Genomic DNA, 20,386 nt, shown 5'->3' with positions numbered 1-20,386 from the left:
ATTCGAGCCTAGCTCACTCCTTCTTCACAGAATGCTGTCAGCCGTCCAGATTCTGTTGCTCAGCTTTGCGGGTTGACGGGCAGCATGTGGCGCGCTAAAAGGGGGGCTGATTCTTGCTAGTGTAAATTCGCGAGGCTGACAGGTTATTTTGAAGCTATCATTGGCGTGAATTGTCAGTGATCCGTGACATGAAACGAGCTGAAATGCATCCTGCAGCTGTTTAGATGACGGCGCGCCAATTGCCCCAGTCCACGTCAGCTTGAACAGGTCAGGTTCGGCGAGGTCTCGATTCTAATAAGCACCACGTTGTCCATGTATCTATATGATGATGGACCCGTACCCCGCAGGCCACCGTTTGAACAGTCATCCATAGTCAACTCAGCTTGGGAGTTTCGATCATGACGCTGAGGGCAGGAGATCCTGTCGGGAGCAGATTAGCCGCACACGCTGCCGCTTTTATCAGCGCCGAAGGTCATGATATCCATATTGCAATGGCGGGGACGTCGAGGTATGACGATGATGAGCGCCAATTTGTGCCGCCGAACTTTCACAAGTGAGTGTTTGATCGTAGAATGAAGAGAACCTGTTATCGTCAATGTCTTGTAGGTTTGAACGAAAAGGCTAATAGACTCGCACAGGTCGCTTGAAGAGCTTCTAAAACGCTACCTGCCCGAGAACTTGGGCTTGCAGTTCCGGGAAGATGCAAAGAAACTTGAGGAGCTAGCCGACAAGGTCGCAAATACTGAGGCTCGATACACGGACCGCCAAAAGACGTTCTGGCATTCTCTATGGTACCATGTAGGCGATACCAAAGAGACTCTGGATGCATGGGTTGCCCTCATTCCCAATGAGTATGGGTTGGCAGTCGTCAAGACTGGGCTGGCAGTGGTTTTCAAGGTATGCCTTGCAGCCTGGTCAACGTCCACATGCTAAAATTGTTTAGCTGGCCGAAAAATCTGCAGAGAGGCGACAAAAGATCGAGAGAACGTTCGTGGCCATCCGCGAAGCACTTACTCGAGCCGATCCGGCAAAGAGGAGCTTTCGGAGTAACGAGGAGATCTGCGTTTCTGCGGACCATTTGAACCGGTCTATCGTGGAGTGCATCGAGGATATGATCTTACTGACCTCTAAAGAAAAGACCTCGTGGAGACAGAAACTGGCCACTGCTCCCAAGTTCAGGCATCGAACGCCACCGCCGGATCCTGACGTGATTCTGGGCAAGCTGGAAGAGGCTCGGGAGGAATTCGAGCGCGTGGTCGATCTGGTACGAGACAATGTTATTGAAGGTACAGGACTTCTGACTCAGTCGATGGCAATGAGACTGCCCGGCATGCATCGCAATATTCTGGAGACAAATGAGAGCCTCAGGGTGTTCGATGAGAAGCAGGATGAGCGGGATAAGGATTACAAAAGGGGCTATGAGGCTCTCTACAGTATGCTCCATCAAATTAGGGCAGATACACAGAATATCGCTGCAAGGGAGAACAATAGACAGAACAGCCTGAGGATAAAGGAGCAAGAGACTGGTCAGGTTATAACAAGAAATGAAGTCCTCCAGATCTTACTGGAGTCTAAGAGTAGGGCAGACTTTTTCCCTTGTTTTGAGGCCATGTCACTGACCGTGGGGAACAATAGGACAGCGTACCGAGATTGAAAGGCTGCGGCGAGAGATTCGCTACACCCGCAAGTCCAAACTGCTCATCAAGGGTGATCAGCTCCTCTACATTCTCACAGGGCTGCCGATTTCCGACAATTGCGAGCTAGCAGACCTAAGACAAATGCTCCAACGACCGAACGATGACCTGCAAAAATGCCTTTCGTACAAGGGCAAGCTGAATACAGAGACTCAGGGGCAGGTGCAAGAGTCAGTGTTGAGAAGCAACCGAGTTCTGGGATGGCTAAACCGCCCAGAATCCGATCTTATTCTCGTCGATGCAAATATCGACGACCCCGGCATGCCCAAGACAACCCCTTTGTCTGTACTCTGTGCCACCTTGGTTACCAGCATGGTCACTGCACATCCGGAGGATGTCGTTGTTTTCCATTTCTGTGGCCAGCACTTCTTACCTAAGGACGCATGGTACGGTCCAAATGGACTGGTTCGCTTTCTCGCAATGCAGTTGCTGGTGAGGCTGTTGGAGATGAAGCGCTGTGACCTCGATTTTATCGACGATTGGGACTCCGTTGAAGGGCTCGAAAACCACGACTTATCGTATCTATGCGATTTGCTGTACCATCTTATAGCACAGTTTTCCACACAGACTACCGTCTACTGTGTCATCGATACTATCTCTCTCTTTGACAACCCGAGGACGCTGCCAGATTTGAAGGTCGTAATGGACTGCTTCCACGGCATCGTTCGGGACACCTCACTGAGCCCAGCAGTGAAGATTCTACTTACAAATCCGATGCACAGCAAGAGAACGATGAAGCAATTGCCAATTTTCCAAGATGACCCCAGCCGCCTCGTCAATTTAATACCCGCTACTCTTACATCAGCAGCGCCAATATCGGATCGAGTAGTTGGACGGGCAATTTCACGACAGTCTCCAACCTCCAGGCCCCGGATTCGGGGCAGATATGGAGCCGACTTGGGCAGAACCTGGTGACCGTGGAGACAAACAACCCCAAGTGGTAGGAGGAGCACTAGAGGGTGTCACTAACTCCTCAATGACTGGCCTCTGCACGCAACAACCTTCTGCTCTCCACATCTGCCAAGCGCTCTCTGAGTGCGTATATTTCATCATCCAATTCCTGGGTTGAGGCAACGCGATACTTCCATCTCAGGATTAACGCGGAGATGAGTAACAGCCCAATGGAAACCAGGTACGACCATTGTCCAACTTGCCGAGGATTCTCTTGGGACGGTCCATCGTTGTGAATGTACCACTCAATCCAGACGACAAACGCAATCAGTGTCAACGGGCTGATGATGATGCTCAGTAGCAGTCCAATGAGAATAAGTGAGTCTGCCAATAGACGGAGGCATTCTTTGGCAAAGCGTCTGCTTAAGATGGATCGAAACCGGCGCCAAGTAGAGCTCTTGCGTGAAGGGATATCGTTCTCGCATGCAAGTTCCTTCAACAGACAGAATCCCTCCCGAAAGCTGGTCCATATGGCCTTACGCTCTCGCCAAACGACCACCATCTGCACGGACGGGATTCGAGAACGGTAGGGAAAGAATCTTGACACAAGCAGGATGATGTTTAGAATGACAGTGACGCCAAGAAGGCTGTATATGTAACGCCGTGAATAAATATACTTGTCCCAAAAGGAGTGCGGATGGTCCAGTTCCGAGCGACTGGTCGCAACCCACACGTCCAAAGACGTCTGCTGGCGAAGGATCTGACTGGAGTTGAAACAAGGGTTGAAGCAGATGTCACCGAGTTGGCCCCAGAGTGTGATATTGGAGAATATGCTCCAGACACTATTGTTCCAAGTGGATGTTCGCCACGAGGCTTGCCACCCATCGCTGGATGTTTCGTCGAACGGAGGCAGGTCAGGATAGCAAAACATGTACTGGGTTGGTGTGTTCTTTGCAGCACTCGAGTAAATCAGCGCGCAAATAGAACCTGCGAACATCAAGATATTCCAGAGGTAGAAGAGGATAACTCGGATGCGCTCTTGCGAGAGAACGCGGGACCAGCATTGCAGGGGCAGAAACACAAGATAGCCTGTGATTACAATAGCGTTGACTGCGTCGGCATCCAACTCCACAGCGGCTGGCTGGAGTATCACGATGTCTCTCTCGGTGATAAGCTGAGGGAAACTACCCCAGAGGCTGGTATTCTTGGGGAGATATGAGATGGTTACTGGCCCGGGGTCCGCAGGCGACGAGGGACTGGAAACAAGAATGAACGCCTGGATGGCGGCGACTCCTGCGTATGTTGCTGCAGCACCTAGGAAGACGTCGGCCAGCCATCCTGTCCATCGTGTCACACAGCTGGCTAGAAGAAGAGCGTAGAAGAGATAACGCGGACAAGAATCATAAATGGTGCTAATGGGATAGAAACAGACGGCTTCCTGGGCAATAAATAGAGGACCATGCGTACTCATTCTAAACACGCTGTACAAAGAGCCTGCAGATATTGATGTATATTCAAGAATTCATTCTATTCAGACTTTCCACCGTCATGTACTCTAAAGAGGTCGGCCATTATTTTCAACACGTGGAGACTTTTCTCGGGTGTGGGGATGGCCACGGTTCAATGACATCAACCATTATGGTCACATTGAATTTTCCATATTTCTTCGTAAACGTTCCATGGATTATGGTACTCTAACAAGTCATTGACAGGGATAGAACATCTGCCGTCTTGTTGATCCTCCACTTTAAAAATCGGCATGGATAGTTGTTGATGACACCTGCGCTCCTATGCAGTATAGCTTCCTGGCGACGACAGGTTGTCAATACGGCCGAGCAGGAATTCCAATTGACGGTAAGCTGCTCCAGGCGTGTACTGCGGGATTTCTATTGCGGCGGTCAGCACGAAACATGGAGGTATAAATGATTCTCCTACCGTGGCCAGCCATGTAGACCGTTGAGAAGGTGAGGCCGCGCTCAGTGTGCGCGGTACCCAAATACCCAGCCCCCGCGTTCAAAATGTATGGATCCGGCGCCGTAGATGTCCCGAGCTCTGCAAGGCCATAATGATAGGGAACGTAAAGGGGTTCTACAGGCGGGTGCTGAAAGCCCTGCGCACCGTTCCACGTCATATTTTGAATCGTCGCGAGAGATCCGTTCACGAATAGCAGATAGTCAAGCCATCCATGTCCGATGAGGACGTTGTTGGTACGCTCAATCACACTAGGGAGAGGACCAAGGGCGCTGGGGACCGATTGATCGCCTTTAGCGAAGATCGTGGTTTCCCCACAGACGGAGTAGTCCGTTGGAGGGACGTGAAGGGCCTTTTGAACATCCGAGCGATTGAAATAATTATTGGGACCTCCGGCCAACGAGGGGAAACCCATCTCATCCCATAGGTACGGACAAAAGTCGGTGAGATGGTAGAAGTTGAAGCAAGGGTTGACGTAGTAGGCCGCCTGAACGATTTCATCCCAGAGGGCGCAGTTGTTCTTGGATGGGTCGGGGACAACAGGGAATTTCTTTGGGGGTGGGTAGGTAATAGCCTCATCCAGAAACTTGTTGTATCCACATTCCTCAGCACGTTTGTTGATATGCTTGACGAAAGTATCATTGAGAGAGAAGACGTTCAGGTACTGGTTCAGATGGCTGACAGCGGGGGCTACTCGATATGTTAGCCTTGAAGGATAATGAGCAGATATGATGGAAGATGTGCATACCATATATCATCACAGAATCGTCGTTGATGGACGGATCGTTGATCTGGATACCCTTCACATTGAAGTACTTTTTATCTTTCTCGTCCAGCATGGCCGAGGCAATGTAGGGAATATACTGTCCAGCATAGCTTTCTCCAGTAATATACACCTTGCGGCCATGCAGATTAAAGGTATCAACGAAGTGCTTGAACCAGCTCTTAAACTGCCTTGCAACATCCTCCTCATCGTTGACTGTGGACGGCCCCGGCGAGAAGCCAGTTCCGGCCGGTTGATCCACATAGACCATGTTGGTCAGGTTAGTCCACGAGTATGGATTGCGGACGGGCTTGTAGGTGCCCGACTGCCAGAGAAAAGGACCATTTTCCTGCAGCAATCCGTCAAGCGAACTACACCCAGGGCCTCCATTCAACCAGATGGTGATCTACCGACTGTCAGTCAGGTGCGCCAATTTTTATGCTGGATCTGCATCTACCTCGTCATGTGCTTTGGGGTTCTGAGAGGGGAAGAACCAGAAGAATAGACTGGAATTCCCAGCTGGCGTGTTGGGAAGAGTACCGGCATAAGATTCACCCACGTCGAAGTCCACCTCGGGAATGCCCGTGCCATTTACCAGAAATCCTAACAATCATTAGACCAGGAGACTTGTAGGTTTGGATTAAACACACGCTGCGTCTTCTTATTCAGATACTTATAGCCTCCGTCATCGGTAACAGTGACAGCCCGGGGCTTTAGATGGCCATGATCTAGCTTGATTGGTCTGACTGCTTTGCGATGCGGATTTTCCAGAGCCACGGCGGTGCTCGCCACGAGCAGGGTGATGGAACTGACTGCGAAATGCATTCTGGCGTGATTGACAAACCAACAGCAGTTGCTCTTGGGGAAGGTGCATGCTTTTTATTTTCGAGCAACATTCGTATCCCCACCCTATTGGGGAACACAACTCCAAGAAATGTGGAGTAAAAGCTTCGCCCCGCTTGGGAAGCTTGTACGATAGATAACGATCTTCACTGTGTGACTGGATGAGCCGATCCTGTAATTGCGATACAATCAAAAGGATATACTAGTCTTCTTCATGTTACATCTGACGCTGCGAATGGACCCTGCTAACCCACTGCCCTCCGCCGGACGTCCGACTTCTCGACAGACATGAGAGTGGGATCGATTATTGCATGATATTGAACCAATAGAATACCTGCTGTTGTCTTGGATGCAGGGAACGAGATATATTTCTCTGCACAGTGGACTAGAATGTATTATAGAGCAGTGTTGATGCTCAGGATACATTGAATGGATGGTCATACAGTTTAATGTGCTAGCATTACAGCATAGCTGGTCTCATAGCTGGTCTCGTAGCCTACCAGTTTGAAGCAGTCCATGGTTATTGATCAAGGACTGGAGATTCAAGCTATTATGATTGACCCTTTCTCCTGACTGGAAACATGAAGTACAACTCTCGTTGATCTGATGTTTTCTAGGCGACGTTGAGCAATATATATTTTGGTTCCTCGTTGAGCCAGTCGGTCATTTCTTACTGGGCCATGGGCCTGAGAATTCTAATAGTTGCATCCAGATGAAACCGCAGGGTTTGATAAACAGACCAGGGTGAGAACTCGAAGCTGGCTTGGAACTTCATTAGATTGGGAGTACTCCGTACGGAGGAAAGACTCTCATAGGAGGCCTCATTGTCTGATTCATGAGAGATTTGTTGCTGCCTGTGCCACTCAGCCAATCAGACAGAGACATCGGAACTTCGGAAGCCGGCGGGTGGGCATTTGATGCCTCAGGCTTCTCCCCCGGCACGGGCGGGTATTCCCGTATTCCCACCTCCCAAACCCAAACTCCCCTCGTCCATTTCCATCGTCCATCACTTTGCTTATCCACCACAGCATCTTAATCTCTCCTCCACAATCTCGGTTGGTGTCTCATTATGCCGCGATGGAAACGCAAAGGGAAACCTTTGACGAGCGCAAATGACCCACAAGCTGTATCGACAACAGCAGGCGAGGACGGACGGAGCCCATCGGAATCTCACTCGATCGCTCTTAGCTCTCTTCGAGCAGTCTCCAGTGAGATCTACACTGCAACTGAAGCGCAGAGACTCGCAAAGCAGCACGCCGAATTTGGTCCCCTCGGCGACCCGTCGCATCTCTATGTGAGCAAACACAGCGGGGGCGAGATCCCCGACCCGGTCCTCGACGAGCCGCCGTACTTTACCGCTTTCACGACCTACATCAGCTTCCTCATTTTGATCTTCCTCGGCCACTTCCATGACTTTTGCGACAAGTACTTCCGATCTCACACCTACAAGCACCTCCGCCCGCAAAATGGCTATGCCTCGTTGTACAGTGATTTCGAGAGCTTCTATACACGACGCATGAAGCGGCGGATCAATGACTGTTTCGAGCGACCGACCACCGGGGTTCCAGGAAGATATATCACTCTGTTGGATCAGCAGTCGAATGACAACCTCCATTTCCGGCTCACAGGGACGACCACGGACACGTTGAACCTTAGCTCATACAACTATCTGGGATTCGCTCAGTCCGAAGGTCCCTGTTCTGATCTCGCCGAAGAAACGATTCGGCAAAATGGGATCACTATGGCCGGCTCGGTTGCCGAACCCGGCACCCCACAGCTTCATGCGGAGGTCGAGCAACAGGTTGCCCGGTTCGTGGGCAAGGAGGATGCGATTGTTTTCTCCATGGGCTTTGTAACCAATGCCACGATTTTCCCCGCCCTCATGGAGAAGGGATGCTTGATTCTCTCGGATGAACTCAACCATGCGTCCATTCGTTTCGGGGCACGTCTCTCAGGAGCTGCCATCCAGGTCTTTTCGCATAACAACATGGCGGATCTGGAGAGACGACTTCGAGAGGCAATCTCCCAAGGCCAACCGCGCACCCACCGGCCCTGGAAGAAGATTCTGGTCTCGGTCGAAGGCCTTTATTCTATGGAAGGTACTATGTGCAATCTGCCTCGCATCTTGGAGCTTAAAAAGCGATATAAATTTTACCTCTTCGTTGACGAAGCGCACTCCATCGGCGCGGTCGGGCCTCGTGGGCGGGGAGTCTGCGATTTCTTCAAGGTCGATCCTGCCGAGGTCGATATCCTCATGGGTACATTTACCAAGTCGTTTGGTGCCAATGGTGGGTATATCGCGGCAGACAAGGCCCTCATTAAGAAACTCCGAGCCACAAACGCTGGACAAGTCTTCGGCGAGGCTCCTGCTCCCGCTGTCCTGGCACAGATTTCCTCCTCCTTGCGACTGATCGCCGATGAGGATCCCCTACACCCAGGCCAGGGACTTGAACGCGTACAAAGGCTTGGGTTCAATTCGCGGTATTTGCGACTGGGCCTAAAACGGCTTGGTTTCATAGTCTACGGACATGATGATTCGCCCATTGTGCCGCTAATGCTGTACAACCCAGCCAAGATGCCGGCATTCTCCCATGAGATGCTACGACGGAAGATCTCGGTCGTGGTGGTGACCTATCCAGCCACCCCACTGGAGCTCTCTCGGGCCCGACTCTGTGTTTCTGCTGCTCACACAAAGGATGACCTGGACCACATACTCCGAGTCTGTGACGAGATCGGCAATACTTTGGGTTTAAAATATTCCACAGGCGTGGCTGGAGGATTAAGAGAACCGCTGCCGCCGGGACTGAGTGCTAGAGATGCCCGGAAACTAATCAGTCCCCCACGCTGGAACGTAGAAGAGGTCATTGAGCGAGGTGCTCGAGATGTACACAATCCTCTCTATTGACCATGGTGTTGGAGGGAGTAAATAAGTAAACACCAGCATACAAGCATAATGTGTAATCTCTAGATTTATGATATTTAGATACTAATAACGAGGACATGACAAACAATATTACTTATCTTCTGGCGCCAGGGGACTTCAACTTGGTCATTTACGCTCAGCCAAGGGCACCACCTCATAATCCTCGCTAATGAAGGCAGCCAGCGCCTCCAATGCAGCTTCCAAAGCCTGAGTACTTTGCCCAAAGCCCAGTCGGACATAACCTTTAAACTTCTCTCCAAAGCACTTTTGCCCCGGCACGAGTAACACACCCTTCTTTTCGAGAAGAAGGATACAGAGTTCAAGATCATCGATAGGGACGCCATTTCGGCTAAATTTGACAAACCCGACTGGTCCAGCGACTGGACGAACCCACTCGCAGACCGAAGAATGCTGGTCAATGAATGACTGCACAATCTCGAGGTTGTGCTTGGCAAGACCTAGGTTGCGTTTCATCAACTCCCGCAGACGAACAGGCTCGAGGGCCATAGCAGCAATTCGCTCGTCGATCTGGCTAACTGTGATAACCGTATAGGAGCGCGCATTGAGACAGAGATCGAGAATGGAAGAGCTGTGAGAAGCTATCCAGCCCACGCGAATCCCGGCGAGGGAAAAGGTCTTGGAGAGCGAGCACGTCACCACTGATTTCTCATACCCAAATGAGAGCAGGGAAGGGGGATATTCGGGGTCCGTCGGCGAGGTCGAATGGAACAGGGCGCGATAGATCTCATCGCTGAAGATGGTGATGGAGTGTCGGCGGGCCAGGTCGACAATCTTACCAAGAGTTGACTTGGTAATGATGGCGCCTGTGGGATTCTGGGGGTTGCTGGAGGAGAAAGAGTGTCAAATGAATAGACTGGACCTCTCAAAGAGAGGAGACCGCTTACTTCAAGACGATCATCTTGGTATTGGGCCGGATGAGACGCTCCAGTTCGTCCAAATCAAGCTGCCAGTGATTATTCTCGCTTGCTTGCCAGAGACTCACCTCAGCACCCAGACAGGATGGTAGAGAGTATAACTGAGGGTAAGTTGGATGTTGGACAATGACATGATCTCCGGGTCCGACCAGGGCAAAGAACACGATAAAGTTTGCCAGCGATGCACCAGGTGTGGTGATGATGTTGCTGGGAGATATGACAGCCTCTGATTCACTGCCGTACAATGCAGCTATATTCATGCGCAGCTTCTCGAGGCCCGTAAAAGATGGACCATAGTTCATTGGCAGTGACAGAGTCGTGGCCAAGGGGTTATCAACATGTTCATCTGGGTTGGTACCTAGCGAGCCGAGCTCCTGGATAGTGACAGGAAGGGAATATGAATGGGCCAGATTGTGTCTCGCTCCAGGACTGCGAGTCAGAATCCACTATTGCGCTCTAAATCAGTGGGTTGTATCACTGCTCGAGCTTTGCACCTTCTTACATGATCAATCTCAAATGTATCGAGTTTCACCATTGTGAATATTGTGATGTTGAATTATTAGTGTTTTACTGAAAAACTTGAAAGCAGAGCTGTAAGGACGATGATATATCCTGTATTTCATGCATATACCCTAGTTAGGCTACCCTTTGTATTGATATTCTGACTCATCCTTGTCTCTCACAGGGCGTGTGTGGATGCCCTTCTAGGTATGGTGGTGCTCCGTAATACGAGAACCACGTATATGCAGTTTGCCTAGGCCAACATTAGCCGTACATGTAATACAGCCATGACCGATGCTCTACATGGAGATGTAGCAGGATCTTCAGATATAAAAATATTTGCAAATAACCCCCCCAGCCCGAGAGGGGTCACGCCGCTCCATCGGCCGGGGTTCACAGTCTTGGTCTTATTCAAGTGGCACTAGTCTTATGGATACCTTTGTGATACTTTGTGATAAAACATAATTTGACGACTATATGATATTCTGCAAATGAAGTCGGGCCCATTCCTCCGCAGTCAAAGCATGGATCCCAGCCTGACAATTCCACGTCTCGGACAAATCCCACGCTACACCACGCCCTTCACCAAAAACGATCTGATATTTGAACAAGGTGTTGTCAGGGTCCCTTGCAAGGTCAGCCCGAGCAGCCTCCACAGTTCTTATATGCCTCGTAAATTTGCGTCCGGTGATCCTCTCCACTAACTGCGCCAGCTGTTCATAAGTCAAGGTATCTCCAGCCACATAGATCGGCTTGTTACCGAAGACCGAGTCAGCTCTTGAGCCAAGCACAACCTCAGCAGTAATCTTGCCGATATCCTCCGGTGCTGTTACAGACACCTTGTTATCAAGGCTTCCAAGGGCCGCTATGGTATCATCCTTGAAGTTGACGACACCAAACCAAGGTTCAAACAAGAAACTAGTGAACATGCCGGTCGATATGATCACCCACTTCGTCCGGTTCTGGGAGCGCAGCAGATCCCGCACATCAAGCTGCTCATCGAATAGATCTTGCGCGGATCCCCGTCCGATAATATCGTAATCGACTCCAAATTGCCAGGGCACGTATCGCGGAACTTGAGCCGCCCGAACAGCACGCGCAAGTTTGAGCTGAGTGCCAGAGCCAGCTGCAAAGCCGGTACAGCTGATGATTGTGTCGTATTCACCAAAGATGTTGGAGAGGTGCTTTTCGGAATCTTTGGCAATGTCACCAGGAATAAGTTGCACATTCAGATTGCGCAGTTCCTCGAGTTCCTTGACTTTGTTCGGATGGGTGGATGCGATGCTCGAGGGCCGTAGTAAAACAGCAATAGTTGCGCCACCTTGATTAGGGTGCTGAGCAAGATAGTGTAAGACTTGGTTACCCAGCTCGCCTGCGCCGATAACGAGGATCTTCGCAGGCCCAGACATGCTGTACAAGTAGCAAAAAGGTTCTATTTCTCAGTTTGCTAAACCAAGCCCTCATATACGGAGAAGCTGTTGTGATATTTATAACTATGTACTGGCCATGTCAGCCTCGGACTTAAGTGGTTACATCCATGATTACACTCCTTTGTCCCCACGGGCCAAAAGTTCACAGGTCAGTACATTAGCTAATTGCATTGGCAATAACAGGCCACCTGAGTCAGATGCAAGTTATGCAACAAATCTTCTTCTTAGTTAACATTTCTTGGAGTTTTGATTGGTAAGCAAGACGCTCATTCGGAGACTTTTGCTAAAAGTTACTCCATCTCCCAATGAGATTCCCCGGGATACAAAAAAGGTTTAGAGGCACAAGATACAGCCCCCCTTGCTTTAATCGAACCGCCACACTTAAAAGTATGGGGGCCGATGTCATTATTATGAACAAGCTAATCTAGCAGGTAGCCATTGCACCATGGTCGACGCTGTCGAAGCATGGTATTTGTATCAGCTCCAAATTTGCCCTTCTCAGTATGAGGGAAGTGTAAGCTTCCAAATGACGGATCTAGTAGCAAAAGGAATGCTCCAATGCCTCGATAATATTGTCCAATTATCCTAGGCCCGCCGATACATAGATAGACAAAGCTTAGCGGTTTATACGAACGGAACCAATCAAGCTAAGAAAGATTGTTATGTATTCTTAGCGGCGCCCTCTCAAGTCCGCTGAGCCTATCTTATACAAAGTGTATCACTGTTAAGCCATGACATGAATATGGTCTTGCTCCGCACAGAACATTGATTTCTTCGTCAATGGTCGTCGCAGAATGGATTAAACGAAGGAAGCTCTCTTTTCTTTACAGGAGCCGTTTTCAGGGTAATGGAACAATTTATTCTGTCCAATTTCCTTCCTCAATAACGTTCTAACTCCCATACTTACGAGAAGAGGCAATATCTGACAGGAGCGAGACACACAGACAGCCCCTCAGATTGCAGAATAAGAAACAGCAGATGGCCTCATACGAGTCCAACCTAACAAAGCAACACCAGCCCTAGAGAGTAGCCAGTGTGCTATTAACAGCCAGGTTCGCGGTTGCAATCTCCGGGTATTGTGCCTTGGGGTTGAAATTCAGACGCCTTGCATATTCACGCTCAAAGATAAGGCAGTGGGTTGATCCACCACTATGGAATGCCCCAATGACATCTCCCTTTGTAATCGTGCACCCTTCAGCAGTGCTATCCTCCCACTGGCAGGTGGATACCTCAGACATCCCAACCGGTACGAAGCCCACCAACCCAATCTGTGAGCCATTTGGGACATTTGTGTCAACAATAAGAACACCCCGTGCTGCTATGTGGGTGATATAACGTTGCGACATATCTGGGCCAGCTGGATCAGGTCCACTCGAGCCTCCGAATCCTGAAGCAGCTGTTTCGGCAAAGTATGTTCCATCGATAAGGGATCGGTATACAACCGTGCCGTTGACAGGAGCATTCCAGCAGTGGTAGGAGTCTGCACTCAGGAAGGCCTGATACACAGTACCGCCGACAAATTTGTCAACATACTGGCTGACTGTATCATCCTGCGTGGCTCCTAGCATATCATGCAGCGAATATGGCATGCCCTTAAGCCAGAAGGTAGTGCGGCCCGAGACGTCGGTGTCAAACGAAAGAGGGAATGATTCGCAAGCATTGACAAGCGCCCCGTCTCCTACAGGACGAACACCGGCCTTAAACTTGCGCGTAAAGAATGCGTCCCAATGAGGGTAGTTGAAGAAGTTTTCCTGCGTGCCGCCCGCGGGGTGTTCGAATAGTTCTGTAAACTTCTTCTTACTACCGGGGGTAGCGTCATTTGCCTTCTTCTCCAACTGTTGGACTGCTATGTCTGAGCTCCAACCAGCATCGATCAGTGCTTGGTTGCCACCACCCTCCTGCCCGGTCCTTCCCTTGGGATTGCTGAGGAACTCATTCCATTTATTCAAGATCGCTTTCAGAGACTCATTTACTCTGGGATCAAGGAAGAATTGACGACCACTCTCCGTCCCCATCGGCCAGTCAACGATGACGTTGAATGGGAACCCAATAAGACCGCTGGGTACGTCGGGGTCGTTTACCAAAAAGTACTCTGGCACTTCAGTCAAAAGGGTATTGAAGAGATATAACATGGTTTTGTAGTTTCGAACTTGTTTCTTGAGTGTGGTTGGGTCCCTATCGTATGGGGCCTTTTCAGGGACCTCGTCAAACATGGAATGGGCAAGCATATAGAGGGTTGAATTGTTTTCAATTAGGTTCCTCAATGCGTCGACAGGGTTCTCCTGGCCATCTCTCAACTTCCGGGGAATTTCTGGCTTCGCCTTGTCCAGAAGGTGAGATAGCCAGGCTCGGCGAAGCCTGACGTCCTCAGGCATCCAGTGGCCGTAGCCATGAGTGGCACTCCCGGTTGCGAGTCCACCCAGGCTGGGCTTCGCATACGTGGATAGGTAGAATTTTTGCATTTTTTGATGTTATCGTATCCGTTTTGAATGAATGGTGCAAGGGAGAACGTGTTGGTGTTTGAGATCTAGAACAGACCGAATTGTTTGCCTTGACTAGGTTGTTCTTATACTTCGATTTCCCAGTATACAAGTACGTATTACATCAATTCTAACCTATGGTTACACGTACTTTTGCAAATGGTGAACCCTTTGATTGATGACGTTTGCATGCAGGACACGTAACGTCGTATGCACGAAGTCGCATCTTCCCTACATTTCAGCTGAAACCAAGGTAGCCCTCGTAGATGGCACGACCGGCCTATGAACCGCGTAATATTACGGAGCAGGGACTCGATTTGCAGGAGATTGCTCAGGGTCTCTGTGAGTTTCAAACCATGGTTATCTCTGTTTAAGATGCATCCTAACTGACTTGAACTCCATCCTTAGCCTAGAACTTTACTTTCATTTTAGGCTTGTATACTTTCCCATGGATCACAGACATTGAACGCTCCAAGCTTAGATTACTGTGTCTAGAACAGGTCTATGAAATCTCTCTATAACTTAGCGTAGCGTTTCCCCACAACGACTGATTACCTTTCCCCAGAAGAGCTAATTGGTGGCCAGCAGGGCAGTGTCTACATTATGCAAGCATCCCAACATATGCTACGTCACATCGGCCAGTTCAGCTAGTCATGAGCGTGATGGGGGTTGTTGTTTTCACAGTAGTGTGGGAAAAGAGGGGTGGATGACCAACATTAAGATTTCTTTTTAACATGCTGAACACCGCGAACCGGCCTGGAGAGCCAGAAAAGCAAATGACTGGAGGAAGCACGGTGCTTGTGACGCCACAACGCTACAGCTACTCACCTTCAGCAGGAAACGGTGGCGTCAGAGTCACTCGCTGAGTTCAGCAGTTGGCCAGGGAGGCGTTATACACCATATCACTTGATAGTTCTCAGCGCATCTCTGTTCTGCGATCCGGTCCGGAACGGCAGGGGAATCGTTCATTTTGGCCAGATGCAGTATTATCATGCAGTGTGATCAGGTTTATTACCACCAGTAGATATGTACCCCAGAAGCGCTGTGGAGCTTTTTACCAATATCAAAAGTCCGCTCATCCCTTGGAGATCGGCAACAACGCAAGATCCGCCAAGAATGCTAAGGTAGTCCGTATTGCCAGCATTTACATCCCTTTTTGTGGACAGGAGGGTCCAATTGTCGTCCCCGATCCCCATCTAACCGAACCTTGCCGTGCAGTATTCTCCAGTAGGTAGCTCAGTGTCGTCAGGAACGTTGATGCTGAACTATTTGCATGAAATAGGATAGCATGTACTGATCAATTGTGAATCAGCCCCGGATCCCTGCATCGCGCTGCAGCCTAAGACACCTGTCAGTTATCGCCTTTTGATGAGGTGATTGTGGGGGTGGCAATAGAAGTCTTATTGAGTCCTTTTAGAGCATAATGAATGCCATTTCTGGATAGGGACAAAGTAACTCATGGATTGGGAGAAAGCAATGCAAATAAACTGGTCGATCCCTGCCGCTTCTGGCCTTGCCCACTCTGCATGGAGGTCATTCCTGCGATCTGACTTGACCATTGAGAGTACCAAGCATGCTTTCCGTTAGGGAATACATTATTCTTCCTCCCCCGATCACACAAATGGACATTCGCTTTTGCCAGTATTTCTAAGATTGATGGCAAGAAGACACAATCCACTTTGACTTCGCTGCTTGAGGTGAGAGTAGCATGAGGTAATTGCTCATACTGTGTAATATTAAAGGAATGCGGGATATCATTACCTACAGGAATAAGGGCGGAAGGGACGGGACGAGCCACTTTTTCAGCTCCACCACTGCGAATTCTCCAGCTGCTGCAGCTTTCATTATGCATAGTAGTGGCACTAGTGACTAATATCATGTCCAGTAACTAACTAACTAGACATGAAGTTTGCTGGCTAGTCTTCCTTAGCCTACCACTGATCTCCACACAGCAGTAGATCTTAGATATGTGAGAGTAGTGTTCTCAATTCTCTTTGACTGGTAGTTTTCAGTTGTTGCAAATTTGTGTTTTTTTAGAGTAAGACTTATCACTCAACCACACATATCTTAGAATGTTTGTTCCCCTCGCCCCTCCCATGGATATATCAAGCTCCTAGAGTCCCACGATCACTTCCAAACCAAATGCCAAGGCATACCAGTCGATCAACTGCGGGCAACTGTTGTGTAACATTATATATATGTAGCATCTATGCATTTCAGCAATCACACAATCACATACCGTGGCTCCTAGGAATCCTGAAACTATTAATTGATGCAGCCAAGATATGCAGGCAAAAAGATATTCCCTATTGAGGAACCAGCTTGGATGCTAATTACCTCATTGCTCCTCTTCTGGTGCTTTTCCAGATATTTTTCTGGTATTTTTAACTAATCTGGTCAATGTCATCATTTCACGTAGCATTGAGGTCTTGATACCTGAATTCAACTTTTCTTCTTAGTCTGATCAAGGTGATAAGGGCTAGATTCAGTCCTGGCTGTCTATATATCGGCCCCTATTCCCTGGCTATGTTCCTGAATTCGGATTCATCTTCAGATATTTAGATTTGAATCTTCAGGGCCTTCGACCTTTATTTTCTGTCCCAGTCTCTGTAGCAATTGCCTATTTGAGCAACACGATTTGCATTTTCTGTCCTTAATTCTCCCTTAAACCTTACCATGGGGGTCATTCCGCGCTTGCTTGTCTTAATAGGCGGACTGCTCCCGGCCATTATCGCAGCGGTTGAGCCACGGATACCGTTTTTCCCATCGTTAGACCCATTCTATACGCCGAAGGATGGGTCTTGGGAGGAACTGGACCCTGGAACAATCATAGACCACCGCCAAGTGCATATCAATTCACTCCGTTACGGCATCCCATCTACCGCCACAGCATATCAACTGCTATATGTCACCAAGGACCTGAACAACAACGCAAACCACTCAGTCACAACGATAGTCATCCCCAAAAACGCAAAGAAAGACCGACTTCTATCCGTGCAGCCCGCCTATGACTCGCCAGACATCAATTGCTCTCCATCATACGGGCTCCAGGTCGGGGCGGTCGGCCCCTCCCTATCCTGGAACATGATGGATTTATCCTTCGTACAACCGTTCGTACGAGACGACGGTCCAGTTCTGAATATTCCTGACTACGAGGGGTGGAACGCTGCCTTCACCGTGGGCCCGCAGACAGCCTACCACGTACTCGATTCGATCCGTGCGGCATTCAACTTCAAGGACAAAATTGGCCTCCAGCCTAATGCCAGAACGGTACTGTACGGGTTCTCCGGTGGCGCGTATGCTACCGAATGGGCTTGCGAGATGCAGCCCAGTTATGCCCCGGATCTGACCCAGATTGTGGGTGCTGCCATGGGCGGTCCTCCTCCCAACATTACGAACACCTACATTTACTGTAATGGGGGAGATTGGGCAGAGCTGAACGTGTGGGCAGTGCTGGGCATGATGAACGCTATCCCCGAGATAAAAGAATACATCGATAAGGATCTGCTGGACGAGCACCGCGAGGAGTTCTATGGTCCTATGAGACGCTGTAGTCGTCACTTTGGCGTGGAAGAAGTTCCCCCGTCTCTGGCGTTCAGGAACATCTCCTCCTTTTTCAAGCACGGAGACCACTTCTTGTATAAGTTCCGTGAGACGCTGGACCGGTTTGGCGTTATGGGGAAGACTGGGGCCCCCAAGTTCCCAATGTATATCTACCAAGGAACAAAGGACGAGATCGTGCACCCGATCGGAGTTACGAATCAGCTTGTGCGGGACCTCTGCGAGAAGGGTGGCAATGTACGCTACGTCCAATACCCTTGCACAGACCATATGAATACCTTGATTAAAGGGGGAACTGCTGTCTGGATCTGGATTGGGAATCTCCTATCTGGCCTCCCTACGTGGCCGGGATGTCAGTATCGGGACTTGAATCCGCCGATCGATGGATCTGATGATGGCTGCCCGAAAGACGGGGAAGAAGTCCTCGCGATGGATGAGTATTATCCACAGTTGGAAGCTTTCGCACGGGACGAGCTGAAGTGACCTAGCAATGGCGGAGTGCATGTTTACCATGTAAAATAGTCCAGGAGGGAAATGCAGTGTTTTATAACCTCCACCTCATATAACGAACCTAGAACTATTTGATTCCTAATTGTAAGCTTTATACAGGCATTGATCTAGTAGTGTTGAAGTAGAGTGATATCACATATACTATCTACGCATCTGAAATGCCTAGCATACACAGCAAGATTATCCAGCTGTTGCCTTTCAAAAGTCCAAGTCTCTGACCGCTCGACAAGCGCATGGCCGTCCATGGGAGAGCCACGCAACGAATATAGCATCACATCCCGCAATAAAAGTCCCAATTTTTGGACACGGCGTGGATCTGGCCTTATGTTACACTTAATCGGCTTCGTGAAAGATTACCTTTGCGCCTCCATTGTATTGAACAGCTCATACCCTTCAACAGCCCCGAGACCGTGGCAAGACTGTGTTTACCATAAAGCTATTGCGATCAGTGATGATCACTTGAAAAGGATGAGACGGAATTCGCAGCCATGCACATGTTGCTTTCTTGGTAGAGCCTCCAGTGCTTGGGGAGCAGACGATCTTACTAGGCATCCTCCTAAGAAATAGTTGTGCCACAGCCATAACATTGAGATACAACTAAATTTTATACAACATCAAAGAAGTGCCATTCAGAGCATGTAACGTTTCTCTACCATTAAAGCCATCCTCAGAGCACCCATCCGCCAGTTGCTAGAGCTCAGTTGACAAGAGGAGCCCTTGGCACCTGTAACGAGTCCCCTTAGCGTTTGCTGCTGCCATACCAGCAGCCGCAACTGCCTTGATTTGAGGTGCTTGAGTATTGATTGCAACGGCGGAGAAGATCCTTACAGTACTCGATGCGTGATTGTTCACCTCACCTAATCAGGAAATATAGCATTCATTATATGGACTTTGGGGCAAGATGCTCAAAACGCTCTGCACCAATCAGCTCCTGTCACCGCTCTATTCCCTTTCGAACCCTCTCGGCGGGCCGCTTGCATGGAATTCATCAGATATTGCTTTGTTTTCGAGATGCAAATGTGCCCAAATGGGCTTCAGTCTGGGTCTCAGAGGCTGGCTAAACAAATGTGGAGATCGCCCTTCCCTACCTGATATCTTGTCCAGAATAGCCGTAAGTTCGAAAGAGGGAACAGAGGTCTGTTGATAAGAGCTGCATTCAACTAGTATTGCTTCCGACATTAGTGGTATATGAGTGCTAGGATGCTTATACGCACCATTTTCAGGGATCTATTTATTGATTAATACCTAATATACTGTACTGTTGCACTGATCTAATTTGCGGGTTCATGACGGAATACCACTATTAAAACATGTTCTGCCGCATTATGCACAACGCCCATTCAAGTATGAAACCAGAAGATGACGATTCAAAAACAGAGTTACATATGCAAACACCCTCTCCGTCTGGCAAGCCAGATCTGGGGTCCGTGGGCGGGTCGGCCCTCGCCGGCCAGCCTGATGCAGGATGTTCTTTTGGCCATCTTTGCTGAGAGATGTGCAACTTAGCCGGTATGAGAAATAGTTATGTTGTTCCAGGAGGCTTGTGTGCATGGTGCTATATTCTAACCACTCATGCTAACGAGGGAAACACCGTCCTATCTATGCCACTGAGTTCTATTCATGTTCCCAAATTCAAGTCACTGGCGTGATCGTAATGAGGGGGTGGTTGTTCCTACCTTGATTTGGCTACAGAGATACAATACCCTTTAGTTGACATGCAATGGTAGCAAAGGACTAGGGAAATAGCAATCATTAGCATATAAAGGTTTGGAGATTACCAATGATCAATTACTGTATCCGAGCAGAGTTACGCTGGATTGAACCATTTTTCGGGCCATGATCCAGATGGTGTCTAAGTGGATGTATATTGTAGCCCAACAATAC

General features: G+C 49.2%; 8 protein-coding genes across 8 annotated transcripts, besides 1 other annotated feature; 3 read left to right on the top strand and 5 right to left on the bottom strand.

Annotated features, from left to right (window-relative positions):
• Window positions 1-398: 398 nt before the first annotated feature.
• NFIA_047490 (uncharacterized protein) lies at window positions 399-2,609 on the top strand (the record flags this gene model as incomplete). The annotated part of the gene is made up of 4 exons (XM_001257310.1): window positions 399-553; window positions 639-897; window positions 944-1,433; window positions 1,636-2,609. 4 exons carry the CDS (start codon window positions 399-401, stop codon window positions 2,607-2,609), a joined length of 1,878 nt encoding a protein of 625 aa, XP_001257311.1.
• A 58-nt stretch (window positions 2,610-2,667) lies between these two features.
• On the bottom strand, window positions 2,668-4,056 carry NFIA_047480 (uncharacterized protein; the record flags this gene model as incomplete). The annotated part of the gene is made up of 1 exon (XM_001257309.1): window positions 2,668-4,056. The coding sequence occupies one exon, from the start codon at window positions 4,054-4,056 to the stop codon at window positions 2,668-2,670; it is 1,389 nt and encodes a 462-aa protein (XP_001257310.1).
• Window positions 4,057-4,373: 317 nt separating this feature from the next.
• On the bottom strand, window positions 4,374-6,144 carry cpdS (putative serine carboxypeptidase (CpdS); the record flags this gene model as incomplete). The annotated part of the gene is made up of 5 exons (XM_001257308.1): window positions 4,374-4,471; window positions 4,521-5,246; window positions 5,305-5,725; window positions 5,777-5,922; window positions 5,970-6,144. 5 exons carry the CDS (start codon window positions 6,142-6,144, stop codon window positions 4,374-4,376), a joined length of 1,566 nt encoding a protein of 521 aa, XP_001257309.1.
• Window positions 6,145-6,629: 485 nt separating this feature from the next.
• Window positions 6,630-6,658: a microsatellite.
• A 573-nt stretch (window positions 6,659-7,231) lies between these two features.
• NFIA_047460 (putative serine palmitoyltransferase 1) lies at window positions 7,232-9,067 on the top strand (the record flags this gene model as incomplete). The annotated part of the gene is made up of 1 exon (XM_001257307.1): window positions 7,232-9,067. The coding sequence occupies one exon, from the start codon at window positions 7,232-7,234 to the stop codon at window positions 9,065-9,067; it is 1,836 nt and encodes a 611-aa protein (XP_001257308.1).
• Window positions 9,068-9,211: 144 nt separating this feature from the next.
• On the bottom strand, window positions 9,212-10,555 carry NFIA_047450 (putative aminotransferase; the record flags this gene model as incomplete). Its single annotated transcript, XM_001257306.1, has 3 exons — window positions 9,212-9,929; window positions 9,991-10,466; window positions 10,523-10,555. The coding sequence occupies 3 exons, from the start codon at window positions 10,553-10,555 to the stop codon at window positions 9,212-9,214; spliced, it is 1,227 nt and encodes a 408-aa protein (XP_001257307.1).
• A 439-nt stretch (window positions 10,556-10,994) lies between these two features.
• On the bottom strand, window positions 10,995-11,930 carry NFIA_047440 (aromatic alcohol reductase; the record flags this gene model as incomplete). The annotated part of the gene is made up of 1 exon (XM_001257305.1): window positions 10,995-11,930. The coding sequence occupies one exon, from the start codon at window positions 11,928-11,930 to the stop codon at window positions 10,995-10,997; it is 936 nt and encodes a 311-aa protein (XP_001257306.1).
• A 1,040-nt stretch (window positions 11,931-12,970) lies between these two features.
• NFIA_047430 (phosphatidylserine decarboxylase family protein) lies at window positions 12,971-14,413 on the bottom strand (the record flags this gene model as incomplete). Its single annotated transcript, XM_001257304.1, has 1 exon — window positions 12,971-14,413. One exon carries the CDS (start codon window positions 14,411-14,413, stop codon window positions 12,971-12,973), a length of 1,443 nt encoding a protein of 480 aa, XP_001257305.1.
• Window positions 14,414-17,107: 2,694 nt separating this feature from the next.
• Window positions 17,108-18,475, top strand: NFIA_047420 (Secretory lipase; the record flags this gene model as incomplete). Its single annotated transcript, XM_001257303.1, has 1 exon — window positions 17,108-18,475. One exon carries the CDS (start codon window positions 17,108-17,110, stop codon window positions 18,473-18,475), a length of 1,368 nt encoding a protein of 455 aa, XP_001257304.1.
• Between the last annotated feature and the right edge of the window lie 1,911 nt (window positions 18,476-20,386).

Source organism: Aspergillus fischeri, genomic scaffold (assembly GCF_000149645.3).
Source record: "Aspergillus fischeri NRRL 181 1099437636266 genomic scaffold, whole genome shotgun sequence".
NCBI lineage: Eukaryota > Fungi > Ascomycota > Eurotiomycetes > Eurotiales > Aspergillaceae > Aspergillus > Aspergillus fischeri.
The sequence above is the reverse complement of the archived record's forward strand: the minus strand, read 5'-3'. Positions and strand labels throughout refer to the sequence as shown.